This window comes from Centruroides vittatus, unplaced genomic scaffold (assembly GCF_030686945.1).
Source record: "Centruroides vittatus isolate TY-2023 unplaced genomic scaffold, ASM3068694v2 contig_426, whole genome shotgun sequence".
In the NCBI taxonomy this organism is placed as follows: Eukaryota; Metazoa; Arthropoda; class Arachnida; order Scorpiones; family Buthidae; genus Centruroides; species Centruroides vittatus.
Window position 1 is genome coordinate 912,946 of NW_027122232.1, and position 26,495 is coordinate 939,440.

The 26,495-nt window shown below is 30.8% G+C and overlaps 1 protein-coding gene across 1 annotated transcript in view; it reads left to right on the top strand.

Annotated features, from left to right (window-relative positions):
* mib1 (mind bomb 1) overlaps positions 1-26,495 on the top strand; it is a 155,084-nt gene that overhangs the window by 40,391 nt on the left and 88,198 nt on the right. Inside the window, exons 9-12 of the mRNA XM_067272251.1 lie at positions 1,704-1,837; positions 3,686-3,793; positions 22,592-22,789; positions 22,858-23,009. Of these exons, the coding sequence (XP_067128352.1) occupies positions 1,704-1,837; positions 3,686-3,793; positions 22,592-22,789; positions 22,858-23,009 (592 nt within the window). The remainder of the gene's footprint in view (positions 1-1,703; positions 1,838-3,685; positions 3,794-22,591; positions 22,790-22,857; positions 23,010-26,495) is intronic.

Genomic DNA, 26,495 nt, shown 5'->3' on the forward strand with positions numbered 1-26,495 from the left:
GACAATTGACAAGGCTTTCCTTTACATGCTTCTTTAATTCTCTTTTTTATTTGCTGAGACTTTATTGTGTGACATAAACAAAATAGAAAGACAGACATCGTTTCTAATTAGGGAGAATTATAATTAAATCATCCAGAATCTCCTAATAATAGTAGGCAGACATTTCTTTTTTCCTTTTCCATAATTTCTTCCACCTGTTTGTATATTTCCTCTATTTATTCATCTCAATGAGAGCTGGTAGGCATATACACTTGAATCTTTGGTATACCAGATCTTTTGGTTCTGCTTGAATTCTGATCATAATGATTCTGACATTTATATAATTAACTTTAAGTACCCAGGATGCAAATTCACTTTTCATAGCTATCTCCACTCTATTCATTGCTTTTTTTCCACCTGAAAAGTAAAGCTTGATATCATTACTCACTAATTCTCCAGAGTATTTCCATCTCACTTTACTTAGTCCTACTATGTCTAATTTATTTATTTTCATTTTATTCTTCAGATTTTCCAACTTTCCTTAAGGTCCTCATGTTTCAAGTTCCAATTCTCAAGAGTCTCTGTAGGGAGTTTTGCAGGGTGACAATCTGAGTAGCTCCCTTCTTTCCCCTACCTGGAAGATGTTGCAATTGGAAACTGTTGCAACCCTAACCCTAATGTCGTTCTTGTCTCTATTTCTACTTGTGCTCATCTTACTAGAAAGATTGTTATCTTATTAAAAAAGCATAATAGTTTTCCATTGCTTTCTTTGCTTTCTCCTTGTGTTAAATCACAAGTTAAAGTTTTTACTCTTTTTAAATTAAAATTTGCAAAATATAAATCTTCTGGATTGTTCGAAAAGTAGGCTTAAGAAGATTGCCAATTTTAATGATCATTTATAGTCATTAATCACAGTAAAAATATTGTTTACATATAAAGATGAATTTAGAATAATTATAGGTTCAATCTGATGACATAATCTTTAAAAAATTAATACCTTTCCATCATTTAAATCTGATTCTACAGTTTAAAGGTATGCATAAATGATCTCCATTATTTGATCTCTAGTGTTCAATACATGTACAGTACACTACAGATACACTAAATATCTCAAATTATGCAAATTTAAATATTATTAGTAATGCCAATCTTACATTGTTTTTTTATTGTAATATCAGAAATATGATGTAATCCTTTCAACATTAAATATGTTAATGATGTAAATGATTTTCTAAATTTTCATTGGTTTTCTGCAATATTTTTGATGTAAATGGAAAAATTTGAAGATATTTTTATTTTCTTTTTACATAAATCATAAATATGATTAATCTTGATAAAAAATCAGTAAAATGTTCATCCACTGTACCTATTATCTTAACTAAATCTTTTTTCATAATAAAGTAATTATTTGTAGCTTGAGATATGATTATATAGAAGTAGAGTCTTTAACTTTTAGTCAATCAATTGTATGAAAGATAAAACTTTAAGATATACATTGAATTCAAAAAATATTTCTTAATTTTAGGTTTAGATCTTTGGAAAAAACAGTATTTAAATAAATAAATATTACATTTTTTTATAATTCTGATAAATCCATTTCCATTTATTGTTGGCAAATGTTATATTTTGTTAATCTATATTATTATAATTTTGGTAATTATGTAATTAATTTTATAATTAAAATTATTCTTGAGTTTTAAAATAGTAAATTTAATATATTGCAGAAAGATTAAATGCTTTATTGAAAAAATTATTTGAAACGCATGTTTCGGGAGATATTAATGAAGAATTGGTAAAAGCTGCTGCAAATGGTGATGCTCAGAAGTGTGAAGAGATAATGAAGCGTCCAGAAGCAGATGTTAGTAAATTATTTTATTTAATATATAACTTATTATTAAACTTAGTTTTATAAAATTGCTCATTATTTTTAATCAAGATGTACTATTGCTTAGATTGAATACTACACAAATTAACAAAAAAATTTCATAATGCATATATGTGACAAATTACTTTTTATAAAACATTTTTTTAACTTAAAAATGTTAAACAAAAAATATTAGGCTATATTTTCATATTTTTATTTTATTATTAATGTGAAAAATTCTGTGTTCAAATCTATTTTTTTTAAATTTAGAACTTAACTTAAATTTGGCCTAAATGTTTTTATCATTATTTTTTATTATTGATTATTCACTTTTAAAAGTAAGCTTAGTAATCAAATTAAAAATAATTTATATACGATTTTAAATTATGTGAGCTTGGTTTGTTGAAAACTTAAATATTGATAGATCCTATCTTTATCCATGGATTTAATGGTATCTCCATTTTTGAGTACAAAATTGTCTTTCTTCAGATTCTTTTTTTCAGTGTGAAGTGTTTTGCATTTGTCTAGAGCTTTAGATCAATATTTTCTATATTTGTAGGTTTCCATTTGTATGTTAATGGCATAAATGTGTGTAATTTTTACTAGGTGATTCAGTTTTACTTGTGTGAATATGTTGAGTTTTATGTTATCCATATACATGAAATGGGGTATGTATTGTGCTTTCATATTTGTGATGTATATATAGTATGTATTTTGTGTTGTTTAACCTATTGAACAATGGGTTTAAAACTAGACAGAACCAAAGACGACTTAAAGGATCTTTTTGTTTTATGTGTATTTGATTTGTTTTAAATGTGTGGGCGTTGAAGTTTGAGGTGTAATGTCATTCTTTCTCCAGGGTTTTATTACGTTTTCCAGAAATGTAGTAAGTGTAGATAACAAACAAGAATATGGAATTCTGTTAAATGCTTTCCTATAATTTATATATATATAACATATATATATATAATATGTTATGGACAAAGTGATTAATATGGGCATTATGAATAATGACCAACAAAATCGGGCATTGTAATAAATTTCAAAAGTTTATCAAATTGACCGGTCATTATGAATATTGCTACCACCTAGTCGGGCAAAGTCATGATAATACATTGAGGAGTGATCATCCAACATACGCTGGCCAATCAGAACTTACATCTTAGTTGCGCATATGTATTGCATTTAGTACTGAATTTTAAATTTACGTGACCAGTAGTTAATCTTTTTTCTTTGACAAAAGTAGCGATTATGGAGGAATCATTAAGTGACATGAACAACCGATTAAATGAGTTAATAGCAGAAAAAGGTGAAAACAATTAAATTTTTACAAAATCAGCATATTTGTTAATGATAGAAAAAGTGAGAGTCAAAGATGGAAGTTACTTCTAACTTCCATTTTTGACTCATTTTTCAATGGAAGAATATCAGTTAATAGTACTTTCAAATAATTCACAAAAAATAAATATTTCTAAATGAAATAAGTGGAGTGTTTTTTAAGCAAATTTAAAATTCGGTACTAAACACGATACACACACGCGACTGAGTGCCGATTGGCTAGTGTATGTCGGATGATCACTCCTCAACGTATTTTTATCACTTTGCCTGACTAGGTGGTAGCAATATTCATAATGACCGGTCAATTTGATAAATGAATCAATATTTATCACACTGCATGCCCTTTTTAGTCATTATTCATAATGCCTGGTCATTATGAATAATGCCCAATTAATTACTTTGTCCATAACATATATATATATATATATCATCACGTGTAGGCTTATTATTATTAAGATAGTAATATCTAAGCAAATTACATTATTATAATTTATTAATTTTTAGGTAAATGGAATGTTTGCTAGTCACACTGCTTTACAAGCAGCCAGTCAAAATGGCCATGTAGAAGTAATAAAAATCTTACTGCGCCATAATGCTGACGTTGAAATAGAGGTAAGCAATTTTAAATATAATACATGTTTTAGAGAAAGTGAAATTGTAAAATAAAGAAAAATGAAAAAAATTAGACATGTATGCTTGATTTTAATATAGCATTCATTAAATGATGCATTCTAAACTGAAATGAAATCAGTTTCAAATGATTTCAATTATTAACAAACAGTTATTTATTGTGACATTGTCACAATGTTGGGCTGCAATTTTTTATCATATTTTTAATTTATTTGATTTAAAATAAATGCTCTCCACCTCAAATACTCAAATTACTACTGTAGTGTCTTGCTCCTGTACATCATACTTTTCCTTTAACAATAGTCATGCTGGTTATCCAATACCTTTCAGGAGAAAATTTTTGAATTGAAATAACATGACTTCTGGTTTGCATTGGAAGCTCGTACACAATTAATTGGGAGGTTTTGCTCCTAAGGTTTCCGTATCTGGTCTCATCTTTCATCTATCTAACTCTGTTCCTAAGATTAAGGAAAGATGGACAGACAGTGGATGACAGTGGGAATTTATAGGTCTACAAGTTTTTAAAATTGCAGCCCAAAAATATTTTTAAAAGTTTTTAAAAGGAAGAGAAAAGATCTGGTGAATATAGAGAGAATCCAATGCATTGTGCTCTAATTTGGCAATCTATGGTTAGATAATCTATAATAAAATGTCAAACAATAAAGTTATTGTTAACTTCATTTTTATACAGAATTATCTTGAAAATCATTAGTTTCATTTTTGTTATGTGATGAAATTTTAATATTTCTATAAATTATTTTTATTTATCATAAAAAAATTTATTTTATTCTCAACTAATTCATTTAGTCAATAATATAACTTTTATTTATTTTATATAAATTAGTTTAACCTGTGTCAGTCCTTTTTTCTAATTGCTACATAATTTTTGCCTATAATAGAAGCATATTTTATATTCATTGATGTTCCTATTTGAAAGTAAGGTTATAAGATTTTTATAAAAGAATGTATAACCTGATAGCATAATAGTAATAATTCAATAAACAAAAACTGCTTTGTGAAGAACAGTAAAACTATTTGTTTCAAAACATATTTTATTTCACTTTGAATCATTGTCAGAACAAATACAGGATTCCATATAGTGTATGCACATGTGTGTATTGTGCTTGACAATTCAGAATTGTGTATGAAATTTTGGTTGTGCATGAAACATGCCCTACAGTTTTGTCTGTTTCTCATCTTCCTTATGCAACTTGTTGCTGGATTTTTTAAATTAGAAATCCAAAAATATAAAAGATATAGGGGTCTCATATTAATTCATATGCCTCTTTGTCCTTATTTTCTATTTGTTATATATTTTGTCTAAGAGGACTTAGCCTATTAATAGGGCTAATTGCACTGGTGTTTTGGCTTTAGCAATTGAGGAAAACCTTATTCAGAGAAAACAATCTTTATTGGTCACCTTGTATTATACCTGCCTGTACACACTTTACACACTTTGTGTTTTGGACCTTCAGGTCCGTCCTCAGAAGGTTTACAAAAACATGGTACTAAAATAAATTTATAAAAATTAAAATAATATATAACAAATTTTTGTAAACCTGCTGAAGAGGGACCTGAAGGTCCAAAATACAAAGAAAGCGTGTAAAGTGTGTACAGGCAGGTATAATACGAGGTGACCAGTAAAGATTGTTTTCTCTGAATAAGGTTTTCCTCGATTGCTAAAGCCAAAACACAGAGCAATAAGCCCTATTAATAGGCTAAGTTCTCCTAGACAAAATATATAACATATAGGGGTCTCATTTGAAAATCTAAGGTTTTATTTGAAATATTTTTTCCCAAAAGTGTTAATTTTGAAAGTTATGAGCATTTTTAGTTATATTTTCAATAAATAAGGTTAAAAAATGTTTTTTTTTAATGGTCTAATTTATTGTAACCAAATAAGATATTTAAATGTCTTAATGATTAATATTCAGATAATCACATAATAAGTTCAGTAATTGAGATAAAAACTTAACAATTTTTATCCATAATTTTTTTTATTTAGATGTTTAGAGGTAATTATCTTTAACAAAGGGATATTTGTTTTGAAAACCAAAAATATATTATTTTCATTTGCATCTATTTTTACTAGGATATCTTTTAGCTATTAGTAATTTCACTAATGCTTAAAAGATAGCTTAGTGAAAAATATTTTTAAATTAAAATAGCAATTATGTTAAATAATTCAATTCTTAAATTTAACAAATTAAATAATTTGAACTAAATAAAACACATATAATAGAAAATTTGAGCACTTATTTTTTCTTGTTTATAATAAATTTTCTGTACTGTTAATAATACCAAATTTTTGTACATTGAGTTACATGCCAATTTAAAAAATGAAGATTAGAAATTACCTTTCTCACATCTGGTGTATCACCATCTGGGTTTCTAAGGGAATTAATGCTGCATTTCAGTTATTTGGGATAATTTTTCTGGCTACCCTGCTGATAAACTTCATGAATAAATATATAAATACAAAAGGTGTAATTTTTTTAATTCCTTGAGTGTTTTGATCCCAATTTTTAACATAACTTTTATATTTACCAAAATGCATTCAAAATTTAAACACTTATGTGCTATTTCAAACAGATTAATTAACACCTTTAGGTGAATATCTTTTAAAAATATTTTCAAACATTATGGTAGGTACATTTAAACAAAACATAATCAGTGTGAAAAATTTTTGTTTTATTGAAAATTAATCAAATAAGCAACAGAAGGAAAGCAAGACTATATATTAAATCAAATCAACAAATACACAGATATTCCAAAATCAAAAACACTTCTGGTTCCAAGCATTTTGGACAAACAATTCTCAATCTGTAATAGCAAAATAAAATATTTGATTGAATGAGGAACAAATAAATAAATTTTACTTTCACTCAGACTCTATTAAACTGTAATACAAACAACACCTTAATGCTGAGAACCTTTAAATTTAATGATAAACAAACGTTTTCAGCTCATTCCATGAGCCATCTTCAGGCTAATACATTCGAATACTATCTCGAACAAGCAGTTCAAATTGAAATAAATAGAACTCACGCGCATTGCTAAACTACGCAAAACAAAAAATAATATAAATAACATAGAAAACAAAATAAAATAAAATAACATATGCCCATGGTCAGTGGTGATGTTCGAAATATTTAACAAAGGGTTCGCTAGCAGAAAATTTTTCCCTAACAATCACCGACAAACAAAATGGAAGTTTTGGCTAGAAATAAATACAATACCTTTTCTTGCGATATATCTAATAATCAGTGGCGTATTTGGAACGTAAGGTGCCCTGGGCGTAGACCAGGTAACAATAGTATATTAGTGCTGTCAACCTTTTTTTTCAGGCAGAGAAATTTTTCACCCCGAATGGCACTGCTGATAATAGACAGATGTCATCATCTCTCGAAATACAATATTCTTTTTATTTCGCTGTCCATAGCCCGACACGTGTTCCACAGCCATCTTGTATTATCTCGCGCGCGAGATTGTAGGATCTCTCTTATGACTGGATCTAGTTTCAAGAACTCTCTTGAATCGATTGCGATGAAACCTCATTTCGGTCGAGATTGAAACGGTCGAGAAAGATTGCACCAAGGCATAGTTCCCGACCTTGCTCACAATCTAGATTGAAATGCTAGATTGAAATGCTGAAATGCTCGGTGCGAACGGGTATAAGGCTCTAGTTTAGTAGTGTTACAGAGTATAATACGTATATTTTAATATATTTTTTAAAAGAAACGAAACCACTGAGAAATGTTACATGTGTTTAACAAGGTTCGGAAAACTGAAAATTTTAACAATGGGTTCGGCCGAACCTGTGCGAACTTGCTGAATATCACCACTGCCCATGGTACATGTATACATTGTAAAAAATCCATAACTCCCTAGGCAATCATTTTTTGCCTAGTTAATGCCTTCCCGTGACTTTTTTAATTAGAAACTTCTACGCTGACGGTAAAATCGTCGCCTCCTTGTAATTTAAGCATTTTTTGGTTAAGCTGGACTTATAAATTTCACATTTTTCGGTTGCAGCCGCCAGTGTCGGTGAATGTATTGGTGTTATCCTGGCCTCATCCCATTTAACCACGGATCCTTCAGCCTGCGCCATTTTTGCCAACATTGTTGTGCATTTACCCTTCGCCACATCATATCTGTGTTCCTTAATCCTTTTACTTAGGCTTCTCGTTGTGACCCCGATGTATTCTTTATCAATCCTTAATTGGTCGTTGCTGTACGACCAATTAAGGATTAAAATCAAAAATTAAATTAGAATAAATCGAGGGAGCTCTTTTGTACACAATAGTGCTGTTCCTGTGGCCCGCTATACACTCCATAACCGAGGATAGACGTTTATTATACATGAATTTCGAGATAGTACTGCTTGTTCGAGATAGTATTCGAATGTAGTAGCCTGAAGATGGCTCATGGAATGAGTTGAAAACGTTTGTTTATCATTAAATTTAAAGGTTCTCAGCATTAAGGTGTTGTTTGTATTACAAATAAATAAATGATGCCATGTTTTGTCCCTCTTATGACTGTGTTTACTAACAAAGAGTTGAGAGTCAATAAATCAGCATTCATTTTGCTTTAAGTAGATGAATTCTGATTGGTTAAGGTTACCTTATCTGTCATGATAGATGTATTTTATGTTACCTATTCAAATTTCACAGTCCACTATAGTTGGCATGTACACAGTACAATGCCCAACTCCATCAAATGTTGCCTGTGAAAAAATAAAATTTATTTACAATGCCAGTAACTACCCAACAAAATGAATTAATTCTGTATAAGAAGGGTTGATATTACAACACACAATTGATTCATTGTGATAACTTGACTTAAATCAGCTTGGCAGCTTCCCTGAATTAGCAGCATGCTAATCTCCTTTTAAAACAGTAAAACTTCTTGATAAAAAAATAAAAGTGATCATAACTTTTGAAATTAATATTTTTTGAAAAAATATTTTAAATAAAATTTTTAAATCAAGAATGCAAAAACGAGAAAAAATAAGGGTCCCATTTTAAATGCTAAAGTTGTCCCTTGTCCTCTTACAGGGGAGCTGGGCTGACTTAATTTTTTATGGAATTGAAAATGCCCATTAAAACTTTTATTATACACTAGCAAATGAGCCTGACGTTGCACGGGCAAATGATTTGGATGATTTGGTAAATATTGTACGTTTGGAAATTAAGTTATTACTATCAAAAACAAAAAAAAGAAATGCATCTAAAATGGTACAGTAGAAGCCATTCTTCAGGTTAAGCCTTAATCCTTTCCCTCTCCCTTCAGGGGGGATTTCCAAAAATCACTTCTTAGTGTGTATTTTCATGACACCCTAACTGTGTACCAAATTTCACCTCTAGGTTCAGCAGTTTGCTCTGGGCGATGATGAATCAGTTAGTCAGGACATGTAATTTTATATATATAGATAACTAACTTTTATTCTGGTCAATTTTTTAATTGGATGTATATTTTAGAGATATTTGTCAGGAACATAATAAATGGATCACCCTGTGTACGGGGTATTAATGTTCAACATGTTATAAATTTAAGGGATGGAATATAGTAGAGGTTGATGAGATGAGAATTTTTTTATGAAGTACAGTCTGTACTGACCTGGAAAGTCAGGGAATAAGATTTTTAGCAGGGAAAGTCAAGAAATCTTCAAATACTATGAAATCTGTCTGTTGTTCTTACTCCTTTTCTGATCTGAATACATCTTTAGATTTGGTTAGGTGTAGTGGGGTCTTTGAAAACTGGAGTGAACAAAAAATTGGCAAGATTTCTTGTGCTCATAACTTGTAAACTATAAATGATAATCTAATGATTTAAATTTTGCTGGATAGAGAGTTTATGTCCATATTTAAAATGGTGGGTAGCGGAGTGTGTAGCTAGCTGTGAGGGGGGAGGAGTAGCAGTTTCACGTGAACACTGGAAATGGCAACACAGTGTTTGGGCAATGTAACTTTGATCATGAAGAATGATGATATTGAAGTTGGTATTTATTTGTTCATTATCATTAATTGATAAAAGTTGTATCTTTCTTAGATTCTAACATTAGGGATTTTTACCCATACAGATGAAATTAAAAGTTCTGACATATCTTGAAGTCATCAACCAGGAAGTTTTTCAATGGAAACTTCTTTTGAATTATTGCCAAATATTATAAAACATTATTTTATAATTTAACATTAAATTACAAAGTTAAATAATTTCACAAACTATCGATCCTTATCTTCTCTATCTCATTTTTTTTTATATAAGACAGAAGAATTTGTGTTAGACTAAAGTTAATTTCCAGATGTTGCAAATTAAAACTTTTGGCAAATTTTGGAAGCTTGTTAATAAATTTAGAATTAAAACACTTGTATATAATATCCTTATCACTGAATGTGGACTATTTTAAAACTTTTTTTTTTTATGAATCTCCTCTTGATGTATTTTCTGATGCCATTGATGAGAATGTGGATCCACTATTGGATGAACCTTTTTCTTTTGATGACTTGCTGTCTGTTGTGTGCTCTCTGAAAAATAATAAAGCCCCTGCCTTGGGTAATATTAAAGCCGAGATAATAAAATCTCTTCTGAATAATGTTTTAAATTATTTTTTGTCTGTATAATAGTTTTAAGATTAATTCTTCTTTTCCTTCAAATTGCAAGAGTATTTGTTTAAAAATAATTTATAAGTGGGGCAGTTATTCAGATGCTTTGAATTATTGTCCAAAATCATTAATAAGTGTAAGTAGAAAAATTTTTTTTATTATTGGTTAATCATTTGAAGATTTGGTTTGATCATTTTCATATTATATCTTTTAGTCAGGGTGCTTTGTTTTGCAAATAGAGGCGTGGGATATAATCTGTTTTCTTTTCTCAGAATTTTGAAATTAGTTTTGTTCAAAAGACATAGTAAACTTTATATTGAATTTATTGATCTGTCAAGAGCATTTGACTCAGTTGATCACAATATTTTATGGTCAAAGCTTTTTCAGATAGGCATCTCTTCTTATTTTATTAATCTTCTAAGATAATTGTTTTCCTGTACTACTTATCCAATTGAAGCTAATTAATGTTTTCAGAATCAGTAATTTCTAATAAAGTTTTCCCTCAAGGTGAATCACTTAGCTTCATTCTTTTTAATTTATTTATCAATGATCATCTGAATTTTTTCACAATCATAATACTATGGGTATTACTATCACTGTTAATTGAATTGAATTGTCTTTTGCTTGCTGTGATGGTATTGCAGTACTTTCTTATTGGTCTTCACCAGAAACTTAACCTTTTACAAGATTAATACATAATCTATTAGCCCCACAATAATGAGACTAAATCTAAGGTAATGATTTTTCAGAAAGGGGTAGGGTAGGAAAGGCTGATAAATTCTATTTATTCAATTCTGAGTTGGAATGGTTTCGTCCTATATAAATATTTAGGTATTTATTTTACTTTGCAGGTCTTGTTTTCTTTTCATTTAGACAAAGTAATTATGAAATTTAAACTTACTAATTTAATAAAGCTTCTGAATTAATTTCGATTCACTAGATTTTGAACACTTTACATTTCATATTTCTAATTTTTTGTTCTGAAAAATAACAAATCCTGAAGATGGTTTATGAAGTAGACCAAAAAAATTTGAAGCAAAATTAATTCCTGCTAAATTGGTGTAATTTTCATAGTTTATACTATACACAATGGTTAATTTAAATTTTACAAGTATAATTAATCATTATGAGTAATGAAAGAATCACAATTATGATTATAAAATTGCAATAAGATATGAAAGTTTGCTATATTTCCTATTACTGATTATAAATACTCAGACACCTTTCATACTGGGTCCAGCTGCACATTTATTAGAAAAAACAAACATTTCAACCACTTTCAGAGATCTTTGTCAGGTTATTATGTTTCCATAAATTTAATGTTATTATTCATACAACTTTTTTTTAAAATGGAACATTCTGTATGTCATGTGACAATATTCAAATTCAAAACATAAATGTAATGTACTTAATGACAAAATGTGACACAATAAAAATCTTTATTGAAGACTTACTGATATTAGAAGTATTAGGAATACTTCTAACTTCAAGGAATCCGGTTCAGAACAGGATTCATTAGCTAAAATTTTCATGAGTTTGGAACTGCTAGAACTTTTAGAAATGTTCAAACAAAAAGGTTCATCATGAAGATGATTTTGCCTTTCTAAGAGCTTTTTTTATACTGGGCAAGAGCTTCATGATAAATCTTCCATTCACTAGTATGCTTATCTTGGTTAAACAATTTCTGAGTTGAAGATCTGAGAGAGCCTAACTTTTTGTTCCACCAAGGAACTAAATAATGGGTGAACTTTTCTTGAGTAGGACAACCAACTAGTGGTACTGAAGAATGTGGTGTTGCACAAGGTCAACAGTCAATCCAATGTCCAACACAGCACCAAATCAGCAAGAGAAGTGACCCAATCTGGAAGACAGGCACTCTTTAAAAGTCCCAATCAGTCTTCTTTGGATTGCAAAATGTTACTCTTTTTAGGCTAGAAGCCAGGCTAATAGTGAAAGTAATGTCTGTGATCAGGTAGGAAAGGTTTATCAGATATGTGCTAATCTGCCTAAATCGGAGGGAGCTAGAGGGTGAAATCCAGAATTTCCATATGTCTGGAAGTAACATAAGTGAGTTGTTGCTATGATTTAAGATTATCAGGTCTGTACCAATCAAAAAGTCCAGTAGATAATCTCTGGGATTGTTATCCTTACATTCCCAAACACTGTTGTGGGCAATTGCATCAGGAAAGGAAGATAATAAGGCCTGACTTCACCAGAAAGGGGAGGTTCAGTAGAATCATAAGGAAGATTCCTTTTTTAACACCATCAACATAAACCATTATGCATGTAATAACCAGGTCTCTTTAAGTATACTTGAATCTGTTTACTAACAAAAATGCAGGTATACAGATCCTTATCAGATGATTAGTAATAGAGATGAACTGATTTGACCCTTGAAGACCCTGGGCTATATTAATGCCCATTGTTATTAAACAGTGGCTCAATACTGCAGAAGCTGCCGTGCAATGTTGGAGATTGGATAAATCATAAGATAATAGTAAATTTTGGATTGTGTCTTCTGATTTCCAGTCTGTCAGAAAGAATACCTTATGACTTCTTGAACTCAGTTTAAGTCTGTTTATTTGACAACTATTTACAAAATATACAGCAATACTTCTTGCTTGCTTCTCATGACACAGTCTTAGGCCAGGCTTATTTTTCCTGGTTCCAACAGTCACATTGCCTTAAGTTCTAGATCTGTTGGCTGACCAATCTGGAACTGAGTCAGCAGTTCTCCTGCAGGTTTGCCTCAGTTGGTATACTTGTCCCAACTTGTCCAGGATAAATCTCTAACCAACCTTTTCTGGAAAATGTGTTCTGATGAGTGAAAGCTTGAATTATCTTGTTACTCCTCAATAGGCCTCCTTAACAATAATGATTTACCCTTAGTGGGAGCACCACTATGATGGAACCTTGCATCTTACCCATGTAATTCAGCTAGGGGAATGATGTTGGAGGTTGGATCACATTCTTCTTTCTAGATGCACCGATCAGCCAATAAAATTTGTTATTCAACTTCTTTTTTATGTTAAGCATGCTTTTGTGCGTAATGGAATATACCTTGGCTGATTGTTTGTACAACAGTAAAGGGTCAAAACATTTGATAAAGTTGAGGTATGCCTAGTAGAGAGCATCTAGTAATTAGCAAGTAGACAGTTTTTCTCTTGAACTTGATTAAACATGTTAACATCTTTTGTTTCACTTTAGGTAACATGGGCCAGACCACACCTCAGAAAAAACAAACATTTAAGAGATATGCACTTTGAAAACACTATGCTTGTAGCATTACAATAAGGATTTGAACTGTAAAAATTCTTTAAACAGCTGTTCTAAGTCAAACTGTTGTGAAAAAGTATAGTTTTGCAGTATCCAATTACTGTCAGAAAAGTAAATAGACAACTAACAGTGATTTCAGGAATGTGGAAAGCAAGGAATCTGTTGAGACTTTTGCAGGATAAATACAGTGCCACATGCTCACAATACATGAAAATATGTGTAGAACAGATTAACAGGTTTTGAGTTATGATTAATGTAACCACAACTCAAAAACTTCCAATACAAACACTGGGAATTCACAATGTCGCAAGATTCTGTATGACAGAAAAGTAACCATATTTCAAACTAACTGAATTTCTTAAATGTAAATCTCTATATCCCTGGCTGGAACAAATAGTACAGTTACAAACTAACCATTTAAGTTTGAATTAACAAGGATTTCCTGTGTGAGTGTTATGAATAGTATAAGAGTTTGAGCTCCAATTTTAATTTAATTGTAACAGCTGCCTGTATGAATCTTAAACTTATGTCTATGAGGAATATTATAAGTAAAGCTCTGATTTTAAGTTGCAGCACCTCATTTTTGATAGTTTAGTGGAAAGAACAGAAACATTTCATTTATATTTATTTCATGTTTATGTAACAAATAAGCTAGATTTGTCTGTGCTATTTTGTATCTTTTTCATCTTTTTTTTCCTTTTTTTTAATGATTTAACATTTTTCCCCCCTTTTCCTAGAGTTGTTTATTTTTTTAATTCATAACTATTTTTTTACAGAAAAACAGTATAAACGTATTTATTAAATATAAAATAATAATTCAGCGCTTTAATAGTTGTGATTTACAATAATAACACTGGAGGTCACAAACTTCTGAGATTGCATTTTTAACATTTTATTGTTTTGTAATGCTGAAAGTGCCAAGATATAAACTGTAGGAATTGGCAAATTATTTCAAACTGATGGAAGTATACTTTGTTGTAATATATGTGATTCAGTTTTGTTATTTGATGATAAGAATTTGTCATCTTGAGTGCAGCAACACGTGGAGAAATTGAAATGTAAATGTTGTAAGAGCCACAAGGGTCATGAATTCTAGCAAGATCTTGTAACAGCTTTTCTGCAGTCAGGAGTGATGCTGTATAAAATAAACCACTCATTACTGAAGAATTTTCTAGAAAAATATACAAACAGACTGATGCCTGAAGTACATTTATTTATTTTTTTAACCCCTGTCCATTGGGCAATAAGAGAACCTCTTTCAGCAAGCCCAACATGGGTTTGGCCAGGCCCACAATGGAGTGGCTGGGTGGTCACAAGATTCGGGACGGGGCCCAGCATATCCGGATGGACCACTCCCTGAAAAATTCCTGGGGATTTTTCAACCCATCTGGATTCGATTCTGAATCCTCCAGAGCAGTAAGCTGCCACCTTGACCTCTCGACTAGATGGCTGAGAAGAAAGTACATTGCAAAAAAAAAAAAAAATGTATAGAGCCAGTCTAAAAGTGTGTCCTTAAAAAAATCATTTCTGTTGCTGGTGATAACCCTGTTTATTTCATTTCAGATGAAACCATGGATAACAAAAAAAAAAAATAATGATTTGTTTTAAATGTACTTGTGACATCATTCACAGATGATCCAGTTTATCCGATGCTTATCAAAATGAATGAACAACCAAAAACAAATGCCTCGTCCATCATGCAAAGTTTCAATGATGTCTGTTCAGTCAAGGGCATCACCAGGGGAGGGGCAGAGGGGCAGTTGCCCTCCCCTAGAAATTCGAAAAAGTTATTTAAATGCTAAGTTTTAATTAAAATAATCTTCTTAGGCTTCTTGTAAGTTAAAGAAAATGTTTTATTTGAGATATTTCTTTTCCGGTACATAGTGAATGATTAAAACTTTATGAATCGTTTCTATTTTACCTACATACAATTCATATCCTCTATCAATTTACATCATCTTGCCCCCCCTTACCCATTGGCTGGCGTCGTCCTTGTGTTCAATGACTGGCCAGATGGAATAAAGTATGACTTTGTGTGGGAAATTGTAAAAGATCAAGAATATTTCTTATGTATTCATACATGATTTCAGCATTTTCAAACTTGAAAATGATGTACCCTAAACTTAAACATGTTACTTGCATCACACATGCCCTACACAGAGTTTGTGAATCCATTTGTGTTGAATATAGCAAAGTCAGTGACTTTATATCAGATATGAAAAAAAATCCTTCTAAAATGTCCATCTTGTCTTCAACTGTACAGGAAAACAACAAATTTAAAGCTTCCTGAACCTATAATTACATGATGGAGAACTTGGTTAGCAGCAGGTGCTTTCTATTGTAAAAATTTTACCAAAATAACTGATTTCATCAACAAATTGTATTCATCTAGCTCAGCAGCAGTTTTGAAAGTAAAGAAACTAATTCTTAACAAACATTTGGATGACGAGCTGTGCACAAATACAAATTTTTGTGTACTTCAATATCTCAGTTGAAAGAACAAAATTTATGAACACAAAAACAGTGGAAAATCTTCTGTGAAGCTTGAGAAAAATTGGAAGGGTTTTCAAAAAGTAAATTAGAAGCAAGTATTTCCAACAATTTTGACATTGATGCATTTATTGGAAATGAGTGATGCATTGACCTTGAATTTCAAGTGAAAACAAAATATGTACTACTTACTCCAGTGGATGTAAAAAGGTCATTTTTAATTTACAAAAACGTCTTTCAACCTAATAGAGAAAGCCTTACATTTAGTAACATTGAACACCTGTTTGTGATGCACTACAACAATTTTGTATTCAGTTGAAAAATTAATCTGAGTACCTTAAGAAATTATTCTGGAATTTTCTGCAATTAGTACTGTTTAATTTTTATTAACAATAACATATTTTCTGTTTTTAATAAACTGCATTTTTTGCCCATTTTCCAGATTTTTTTTGTACCTTTTTTACAATTTTTTTTCCACTTTAAAAATCCAACTCTGGTTATAAGAAAGGATATGTGCAGCCATGTTAAAGTCAGTAAGATATTAAAGGAAAATAGTAAACAGTTATAATAGTGTAAATGTATTATTATAGAGATTAACAACCGAAGAGAAGAGTTACAGACATTTGAAATGCATATCATTATTGTAAAATCGTAATAAAGTCATTGCATCAGGTCATACATTAGTTTTGTCTTCTATTTCAGAAGGTAAATAAAGAAACGACATAATAAATATTTAAGTATAGATATTGTTAAAAAAAGTGATTCAAAGTAACATTTCATATAACAACAAAAGAAAATACAACCTCTTGACATAATTTTCAAATCATGACCTGAAATATGATACAGCACAGCAGCTATAAACAACAAAAATGAAAAATGAAAAGAAATTTGCAAGAAATAAAATTTATTTTTAAGAGCCATCGCAAACTTGCACTAGCATAACCGATGATGTCAAAGGCTCCGCCCCTTTCTCCTTGCCCACACAATTTTTCCTTTGGTAGCGCAGTAATACAAGAGTACGCTCGCTGTTCACAGAATTCAACAGCTAGAGCAGTCATGCTAGCAAGAGAGAGCAGGGAAGATGGATGACTACATGAACATGTCACATGTCGAAAAAGAAATAATAGAATTTTATTGATGTACGTAAATTAAATGATTAATACATTCAGTATTGAAAAGAAAATAGTATAAATGTTGTATATAAATAGTTTTTGGCTAGTTAAGCCTAGTTAGGCTTAACTACAGTAGTAGGCATGTTTTTCCCATGCTGTTTCAGAGTTCAGAATGTAAACTGACTGATTACAAGTATAGGTTATAATAAAATCTTTGTTTTATATCAATCCACGTTATGTGGACTACATTATGCGAGCAAATGTAGTATAAAAATACACTTGTGGTAGTGTATTTTTTTTCAAAGATCAGATGTTATGTCCTGAGCATAACTGATCAGCTTAGCAACTTCTTCCTGTGATTTTTTCTTCCTGTATCATTGTATCATTGTAATTTTTTTTGTATTATTACATAGTTCCTTTTTATGGCCCATGATATGAAACATAAAGTGATAAACAATAACAAATAAGGGTGTACTATAGATTACCATCTATGAAATTTCAGGACTTTGAGTATATATTTGAACTCAGAGGACCGAGACAAGTTCAATGGTACCCTACTTTTGGGCTGGAGGCAAAAAATAAGAAAGTTATCATACTTTTTTCGGCGATCGTGTGATGATCGGGAGTTGCTTTGTTCTCTCCGCTAACCTATCGCATGTTTAACAGGCAGTCCGGCAAGTCGGCCATATATACCTTCAACAGAAGCAGATGTTGATCCACGAGCACACTGATCGTCTACACTTCGAGTTAAGTCCTTTTTGCATACCCTCGCACTCGTCGACCTCAGGGCTACGGCTCCTCAATCTTGCTATCACTCGCGGTCGGCTAGTACTACGAGCTGACTGAGCTATTGCAATCGGGAGTTGCGATACTTGAACAAAAGGGAAAAAAAAGGAACTGGCGTTCGACTGTTTGTGCTCCCGACGGACTCCCCCAGGAGGAGAGCAGCTGGCAGGCTGCTGATTGTTTAACGTCACTAGTTATTGATTCACAGTAGTTCTTGAACAAAAGAAAAAAAAAGGAAGTGGCATTCAACTGTTCGTGCAATTTCTTGCCTTTCAGAGTGCTTTTTTAAAATTTGTGTGCAAACTTTACCGCGAGATGGCAGCATTAGCAACTACGGTGCTGTCTGCATGAAAACATTAAAAAAAGTATGATAACTTTCTTATTTTTCGTCTCTGGTCCAAAAGTAGGATATCATTGAACCCGTCTTGGTCCCCTCAGTTTAGATATATACTCAAAGTCCCGAAATTCCATAGGTGGTAATCTATAGTATCCCCACAAATAATTAAGAAAGTTTACCAGAAATAATCATATCTACATTCAAATAGTTATTTTAATAAGCAAATTTGAACCAGTGGTTCTCATAGTGGAAGATACACTGCTTGATCAGAAAATTGATGCACAGAATGAAATGATGGTAAAATTTTGTCTTTAAGGTGAGATCAAAAAACTTCCTGTTAAATTTTTATTTCTTGTACAAAAAGCTTAATTTTAATGGAAATAATTTGTTTAATGCTTGTAGTTAATTTATCTTAAAAATAAATTCTATTTTTAGCATATTTCTTCTCATTTTCTATTGTTTATAGTAGTAGTGCTGTGTCATATTTTAGGTGATTGGAAAATTATGTTGAGGGATTATATTAAAAAAAGCAGTGTTCATAAAAGTCTGGTAATATAAAAGATATAATCTGGGTTATGCATTCTTTTCTTCCAGAACTTTCTAAATTAAAACTTAAATATTAATTTATTTATAATTATTAAATACATCAAGTGATGGTGCCTGAATTACTTGGAATATTTAATTTTTAAATAGTAGCAATATAATCTGGCAGATAATTTGTTCTTGTTTTTGCCTAGTAAGAAAATACAGCAATATTTTGCAAAATCTAGTCAGGAGTATTTTCTATTTGTAGAATGAAATTGGTTAGTCCTTCCAACATGCAATTGGATGATATATGAAACTGGAATGGATGAAATTTTTAGCTTGATCATTTATAATAACTGGCACAGGAATGAAGGACTTTTCATCTTCCTCTTCACTGTCTAATTCTATATTTTCAATTTCATTAGCTGGCTAATTTGATCCTTCTTTACATACATCAAAATTTTTTTCAAATTCAACAAAATCTTGCATTTCTGTTTTTAGTGGTAAAATGTTAGCACTTACAAAAACTTGTAGTCTTTCTGTTTCTGAATTTCCTTGTCATCTGTTGAGTCAAATCCTGCAAAAAGTTTTGAATGGTGAGAACAGTGTACAATTATAGTTGGATTGACAGATGTTCATGCTCAGCAGAAAATTTCAGTGCATCCAGTACATTAGGTCTCTTGGCAGTGTTACTTATATTTAAATGCTTCAATATTTGTTTAAGCACTAAGGATCTGTCTATCAAATTTTAAAATTTTGTATTATTCTTTGGTCCATACATATCAGAGAGGTCACAATCAGTGGTAAAAAGCATAATTGTGAATCTTATTTAAGATTATTAGGTTGGTTATATGCAGCACAAATATCCATCACTAACAAAATTTTTCTCCTCTGTTGTCCTAAGTCTTCATACCAGTCAAAAAATCATTTGTGAAATATATCATGGGTCATCCATGCTTTTTTACTGTGACTGTACAAAGTGTTCTGACACTTTTTAAATGCATGAGGTCTCTTCAGACAACCTATTGCAAGCAATTTTTTTCTATTTAAATCCTGTCATTTTGGCATAAAGGAGCAGTGTAAGTCTTTCTGTTGTCTGATGCCATCTTTGCAATGTGAGATATAAAGAGATAGTTTCTGATAGTAATTTGTGAAGAAATCAGATTCATCACAATTGAAAATATCTGATGGATTGTAGTTGTGAGAAATAATAAGGCACTATTCCTTTATTCTTCAGCCACAATGATTTTTTTATTATAATTCTGATATGCTTATGTGAGTTATAAACTGAAACATCTGAAACTTTGACATCCATTCTTTACTTGCCTTGAAACCTTCAATATTCAGTTCTTTTTCAGTTTCAACAGCTTCCTCTCATACGAAAGGAATTCTGTTACTGTTTGTTGTACTAATCCATTTTACAATCTCTTTTTTTGAGTTTAGGATGAGCTCTTCTTTCATATTAGATGTTTAAATAATAAAAGTAGCTGAATGTTCTTATACTGTAATCTAGTTTGTGTACTCAATTATTAAATTAGCAAACTGGTTTATTCAATAATTCTACTTTAAAAAAAAATGTTTAAAAATTTTTGAAAATTGCTTTATTCTTATTAGTACATTATTTTAGAAACACATGAAAATAGTCAAACAATTAATGGCCCACCAATGGCCAAGTAGTCTTCATTCCCTGAACACTGGGAGTTCTGTTGTGGGTTCGTGCCTCGCTTGGACAGGCTGGCCATGTGGAGTTTACTGGGTTTTCTCCATGTCTATAATGCCTAAATAGAGGCCAGTTTCTCTTAAAAAGACCTCCTGGAAGGCATCCCTCCTAGGCAGATCACCCAAGCATTGCATTACCATAACTGAAACAACAAACAAACAAACAATTAACATTAACAGTTGGGTTATTATAGAGAGAGATTTGTTAATATCAAGTTATTGTTTGGACCTAATTTAAATAAGTTTTTTAAAGATTACTGAAATTATTAAAAAATCATAAAATTAATTTTTTTAAAAATTTTTTGGTTGACTTACAATCAAATTTTAAATTTACACTGATTTACTATACCTTCAGTTTTTTACTGCACCTCTCTTGAGTTAAAAAGTTTGTTGTATCCTCTGTCTCTCTTTTCATATTTTAATAACTGTTTGTTTATTAAAACTCTTATTTCAAACAACATCAGCTTAATTTTCTCCATTATTGATTTCATATATTATAGCATTCTTTTCACTTACAGTTATTGTGAGGGATATTTTTTAAAGTAAGGTTCATTTTATAATAAAAACTGAACTACTAAACAATATGAGTAATTTAGTTTTTCTCAGATTCTACATAGTTTTGGCTACTTTCTACATAGTTTCTGTTGTTGAAACATTTGAGATAGCATGAGACCAGTTTCTGTAGACCTGTGCCATAGAAATGTGCCACCTGAGAGGATAACCATTCCTGGATCATTGTTTTCACTTCTTTATCAGTTTGGAGACATTTGCCAGCAAGGAACCTTTTTAGATGCAGGAAGATGTGGTAGTTTGTCAGTGCCAGGTCTATGCTGTATGAGGGTAATCCAATAGCTGTCAGACAAAAGATTCAACTAGAGTTGTATTAGAGCAGCAGTAAGGGGCTGTGAATTGTTATGAAGCAACAGAACTTTAGTAGACAGCATGCCATGGTGTCTATTCTGGATTGGGTAGTGAAATTTCCTCAAGGTGTGACAATATGCAATAGCATTTATTGCTGGGATTCAGGGGTCACATGAGTCTCATCCCTTGTGGTGATGTGGCTCAACAGTTCATCACTGTCCTCATAGTATCAGGTCAAAAATGTCAAAGCACTGGCTAATCTTTGTTTTGATTTCTTCGGTAAGCATTTTTAGAACCCATCGAGAGCACAATTTCTTACAGTTCAAGTTTTCCAACACAGTTTTGTAAAGAATTGGCTGTGAAACTTGTGGGAAATTAACTGATATGGTGGAAATGGTGATCATCTGTTTCCACAAGCCATGGTTTCTACTGCATGGACAAGATCGTCGACAATTGCAGACAGCCAACCGGAGTGTGGTTTATCATGCACATTCTCCCAACCTTCCTTAAACAGTCTTACACACTTATTAACTTTGCTATCACTCATGGCATTCGGACTATAAACTTCACAGATCTGGCAGTGAATCTCTATCGGTTTCACATTTCTTGTGGTCAGGAAGCAAATAACAGACTTTATTTCACAGGTGGCGAGTCACTCAATTTTATTAAACATTTCCATCACAGAACATGAAAAGCACACGCTACTGACATGATTCAAAATGGTGTCTATCTGTGTGCAAGGGATGCCAGGAGACATTGCAAATGCATGTGTTTTAAATAGATGTTGCCAAATGGACCTTACTTGAAAAATATCCCCTGTACTTGCATTTTTGTTGGTAATTAATTCTAGACATTAAATATCAATAGAAAGGTTTTACAGATAAGTAAGAAAGAAGTTTAATATTTTAGCCCTCTAAATCTGAGAATGGTATATGTTAATACAAAACATGTTTAATATGCTATTTGTTTGATTTCTAAACAAAATAACATTATGATTAATTATTTTAAAATAATATTTTAAACACTGATTTCTTTAAATTATTTGATAAAATGATATAATAAATTATAGGATAAAGATGGTGATCGAGCTGTGCATCATGCTGCATTTGGTGATGAACCAGTAGTAATGGAATTATTGGCACGAGCTAATGCAGATTTAAATGCTAGAAATAAGAGAAGACAAACTCCTTTGCATATAGCTGTAAATAAAGGTCATGTTGGTGTTGTCAGAATACTTTTAGAATTAGGTTGTCATCCTAGTCTTCAGGTAAATTAATTTACATAAATAATAATAATAATTTAATATAAAATATTAAAGTTTATTTTTAATAACAGGATTCTGAGGGAGATACTCCACTGCATGATGCAATTAGCAAAAAAAGAGACGATATGCTTACATTATTGTTAGATCATAATGCTGATATTACTTTTACCAATAATAATGGATTTAATGCATTACATCATGCTGCTTTGCGAGGAAATCCTAGGTAAGTATTTTAAATATTTAATTACATTGTTTTCTATATTTTTCAAATACAGAAAGTTTTATTTAATAATTTTACTAGATATTGCAGTTTAGTTTAATTATTTAATCCACTAAAGAAAACTGAATAGAATAACATTAATAAAAACATATCAAATAAATAACATTAACAGAAATGGCATAAATATGCTGAGAAACTTAAACTGTCATTTTCATATGGTTGAAAACATTTGTTCTTGTTGTTATTTAGTAAAGTATATTATTTGCTGGAAATTACTGATAATTTTGTTATTCATATGGTTTTAATTTAAAAAAAGAATGTGAGAAATAGATATTTGAATTTTTATAATTTTTAAATAAAATACAGGTATCCCTTGTATAACATGGTAGTTATGTTTTGAAAAAGTGTCATATTATGCACATCTGTGTTATACAAACAAAGGACTAATGCAAAATATAGTGTTAAGTTCCAAAAGTTAGCAAAAGTATCCTATTCTTTTCTGTCACTAAGAGAAATATGTTTATTAAAGCAATCAATAATTAACTAAAAATCATAATTAAAAGTACTGTATTATGCATTAATATTAATTTTAGTTAAACAAGAGTATTCTCTTTTTACAAAGTATCATCGTCTTCTGAGCTTTTTTGTTGATCTTGATCAGAAATATCAGCAATGTCTTTATTTTTCTTGTTTTTATCAAAAAATTTTTATGGACAACAAAATAAAAATATGTTATTAATTGAAAATTTGTTCTAGCAGGGCCCTTGTTTGTTCAGTTGATTACTGAGTGATTTTTTCCAGAATTTGTGTTTGAATACCCAATTATTCGAGTTGTCCAGCAGTATCTCAGTACTCAAACTGTTCCAGTTTGAGTACTGAGATACTGCTGTATTTAATTCATCATTTTTATGAATGATTACTTACCTGTGGTTAAAAGAAAGTTTAATAATACTTACCTAAAAACGTTTAAATAAACTTTACTAAATTTGAAGATTAATGTATAAAACCAAAACATGGTGATAGTCTTAAATACTAATGTCTGAAAGCAATGTCAACAATACCTGGTTGATAGGAAAGCTAGGACAAGGAAGAAAAAAATTGCACTATTCATTTTCATTAAAGTAAACCTGATGAAAAGCACAAAACAAATTGAAAATTTTAATATTGTAAAATCGAAGGACAAATTTGAGACAACACATATGCTTACTTGAATAAAAAAAATAATATAAAAATATCGAATAATAGAGTTTCCACTTAAAAATTGTGAAATTTTGTGAGGATAATTTCCCAAATACTCAAACTGTGTGACTGAAACTGGAAATTGTGTTTTACAGAGGATATCCCCAATTTTCCAATCATGTTAGAGCAAAATTGTGTTGTAGAAGTGATGTGTTGTACAAGGGATACCTATATTAATTGTGAACATTATAAATTGTAACATTATAACTATATACATGGTGCATTCAAGTTCTAAGATCTCCCATTTTTTATTTTGACAAAATGCTTACACAAACAAATTAAACCTTTTGTCACTTTCAACATAATCTCTCTGAGATATACACATTTTTCACAACATCGACATCATGGCTGCTGCGAACACTTTTTTAGGGGTCTGTTTTGACCACTGGAAAATTACTGATGCCAGAGCGGCATGACTGGAAAATGTGTGACCATAGAGAGTGTTTTTTATCGTTAGAAAAACCCAAAAATTGCTAGGAACAAGGTCAGGTGAGTAGGGAGCATGAGAAATTACTTCAGTGTTTCCACAATGAAACTCCTGTGTTAACCTTGCTCAATGGGCCGGAGCATTGTCTTGATGGAAGAGCACACGTGCAGCCTTGTTCCGGCCATTACTCACAATGCTGGAAGCAATTCATGATGACAATGTGATTGCATATGTGAAGCAACTTTCTCCATGCGCACAATCATATTATTAGACCGGCTGGTGCTCAGGCATGGATGTTTTGGTTTGTTGTCACACGATGTTCTCCCTTCTTTGAGGTGTTGCATCCACAAACACACATTTTTCACATCCATGACAACTAGCAATAAATTTCGGTTGGTGTCATTCCATACAAGTGCAGAAAACAAATGATTACATGTTGTTCTTGTAATGAAAACATTGCCATTTTAAGTATCAAAAACAGCTTTCACTTGAACTGATGCCGATAGAGTTCTGTACGCTGTGTGGTGCTACCCTTTCTGTTATGTGACCACAAACAGTGTCTGCTTCTTTAAAAAAGACTACATGTTGCTACTTGTTCCCTTCCCATAGAGAAAAATAGGAGACCTTACAACTTGAATGCACCTCGTATTTTAAATATAAAATAGAAACAGATTTACTATTAAGTTTTTATCTTTGTATTAAAATTTGAATTCAAAGCTGTGAGTTTGTGTACAGAAAACAAGCATGTTAATTGGATTTCATAACCTTTTACAATAAAGGAAATCTTTTATTGCTAAAGATTTTAAGATTCTCCATCAAATGCAATCTTCTGCTAAGATTGCATTTAATGAAGGATCTTAGAGTCTTTTTTTTTGTATAGATTTTTAGTAAGCCTCTAACCAGACAGTCTTTTATGAACTCTAAGACAATTTTAGATTAAGATATTTTATAAAAATATATGTTTGTAATAGATGAATAAATTCAACTCTCAAAATAAATTATTTATTTAAGTATTCGGATAATAAATATTTTATTAAATATTGTGTAAAAAAGTAAATATTTTATTGATTTAGTAATATTGATATTTTATTTTATTCCTTTAAAAATTATTAATAATCTTTAATTTAAAATATAGCAGAAATCTGAGATGAAATTTATGTATGTTATCTGATTCAAAGTATAGTATTATTTACATTTTATTTAATTCTGTTTATATTGTTTATAGTTTAGTCTATGTAATATTTTTATAGATTTAGTCTGTAAAATGTAATGAATATTTGACAAGTTAACAAAACTTAGATATCTAAATAGAGAAATGAATTTCTTAGATATAATATTAAACAGAGTATAAAATATTGAACATAAAATTTTCTTACTCAGGTTTCATATATTGTAATTTTTCACAAACTGTCCATGGTGGTGTATGACCTGCAACACCATATAGCCTACAGAAAATTGCTAAAACAAAAAATGAGCAATTATTTTATTATGACATTGTCACAATGCCAGGCTGCAATTTTTAATCATATTTTTTAATTAATTTAAAATATATACTCTCCACCTTCAAATTAGTAGTGTGTTGCCCCTGTACATCATACTTTTCTTTTAGCAATCAAGTTGTGCCAGTCATCTATCTAACTCCTTTTAGGGAAAATTTTTTAATTGAAATAATGTGACTTCTAGTTTTCATCAGAAGTTTTGTATATAGTTAATTGTGGCTTTAAGTTTTCCATATCTTGTCTCCTCTTTCATCTATCTAACTCCATTCTCAAGATTAAGGAAAGATGAGTTGATGACAGTGGGAATTTATAGGTTGTAGACCT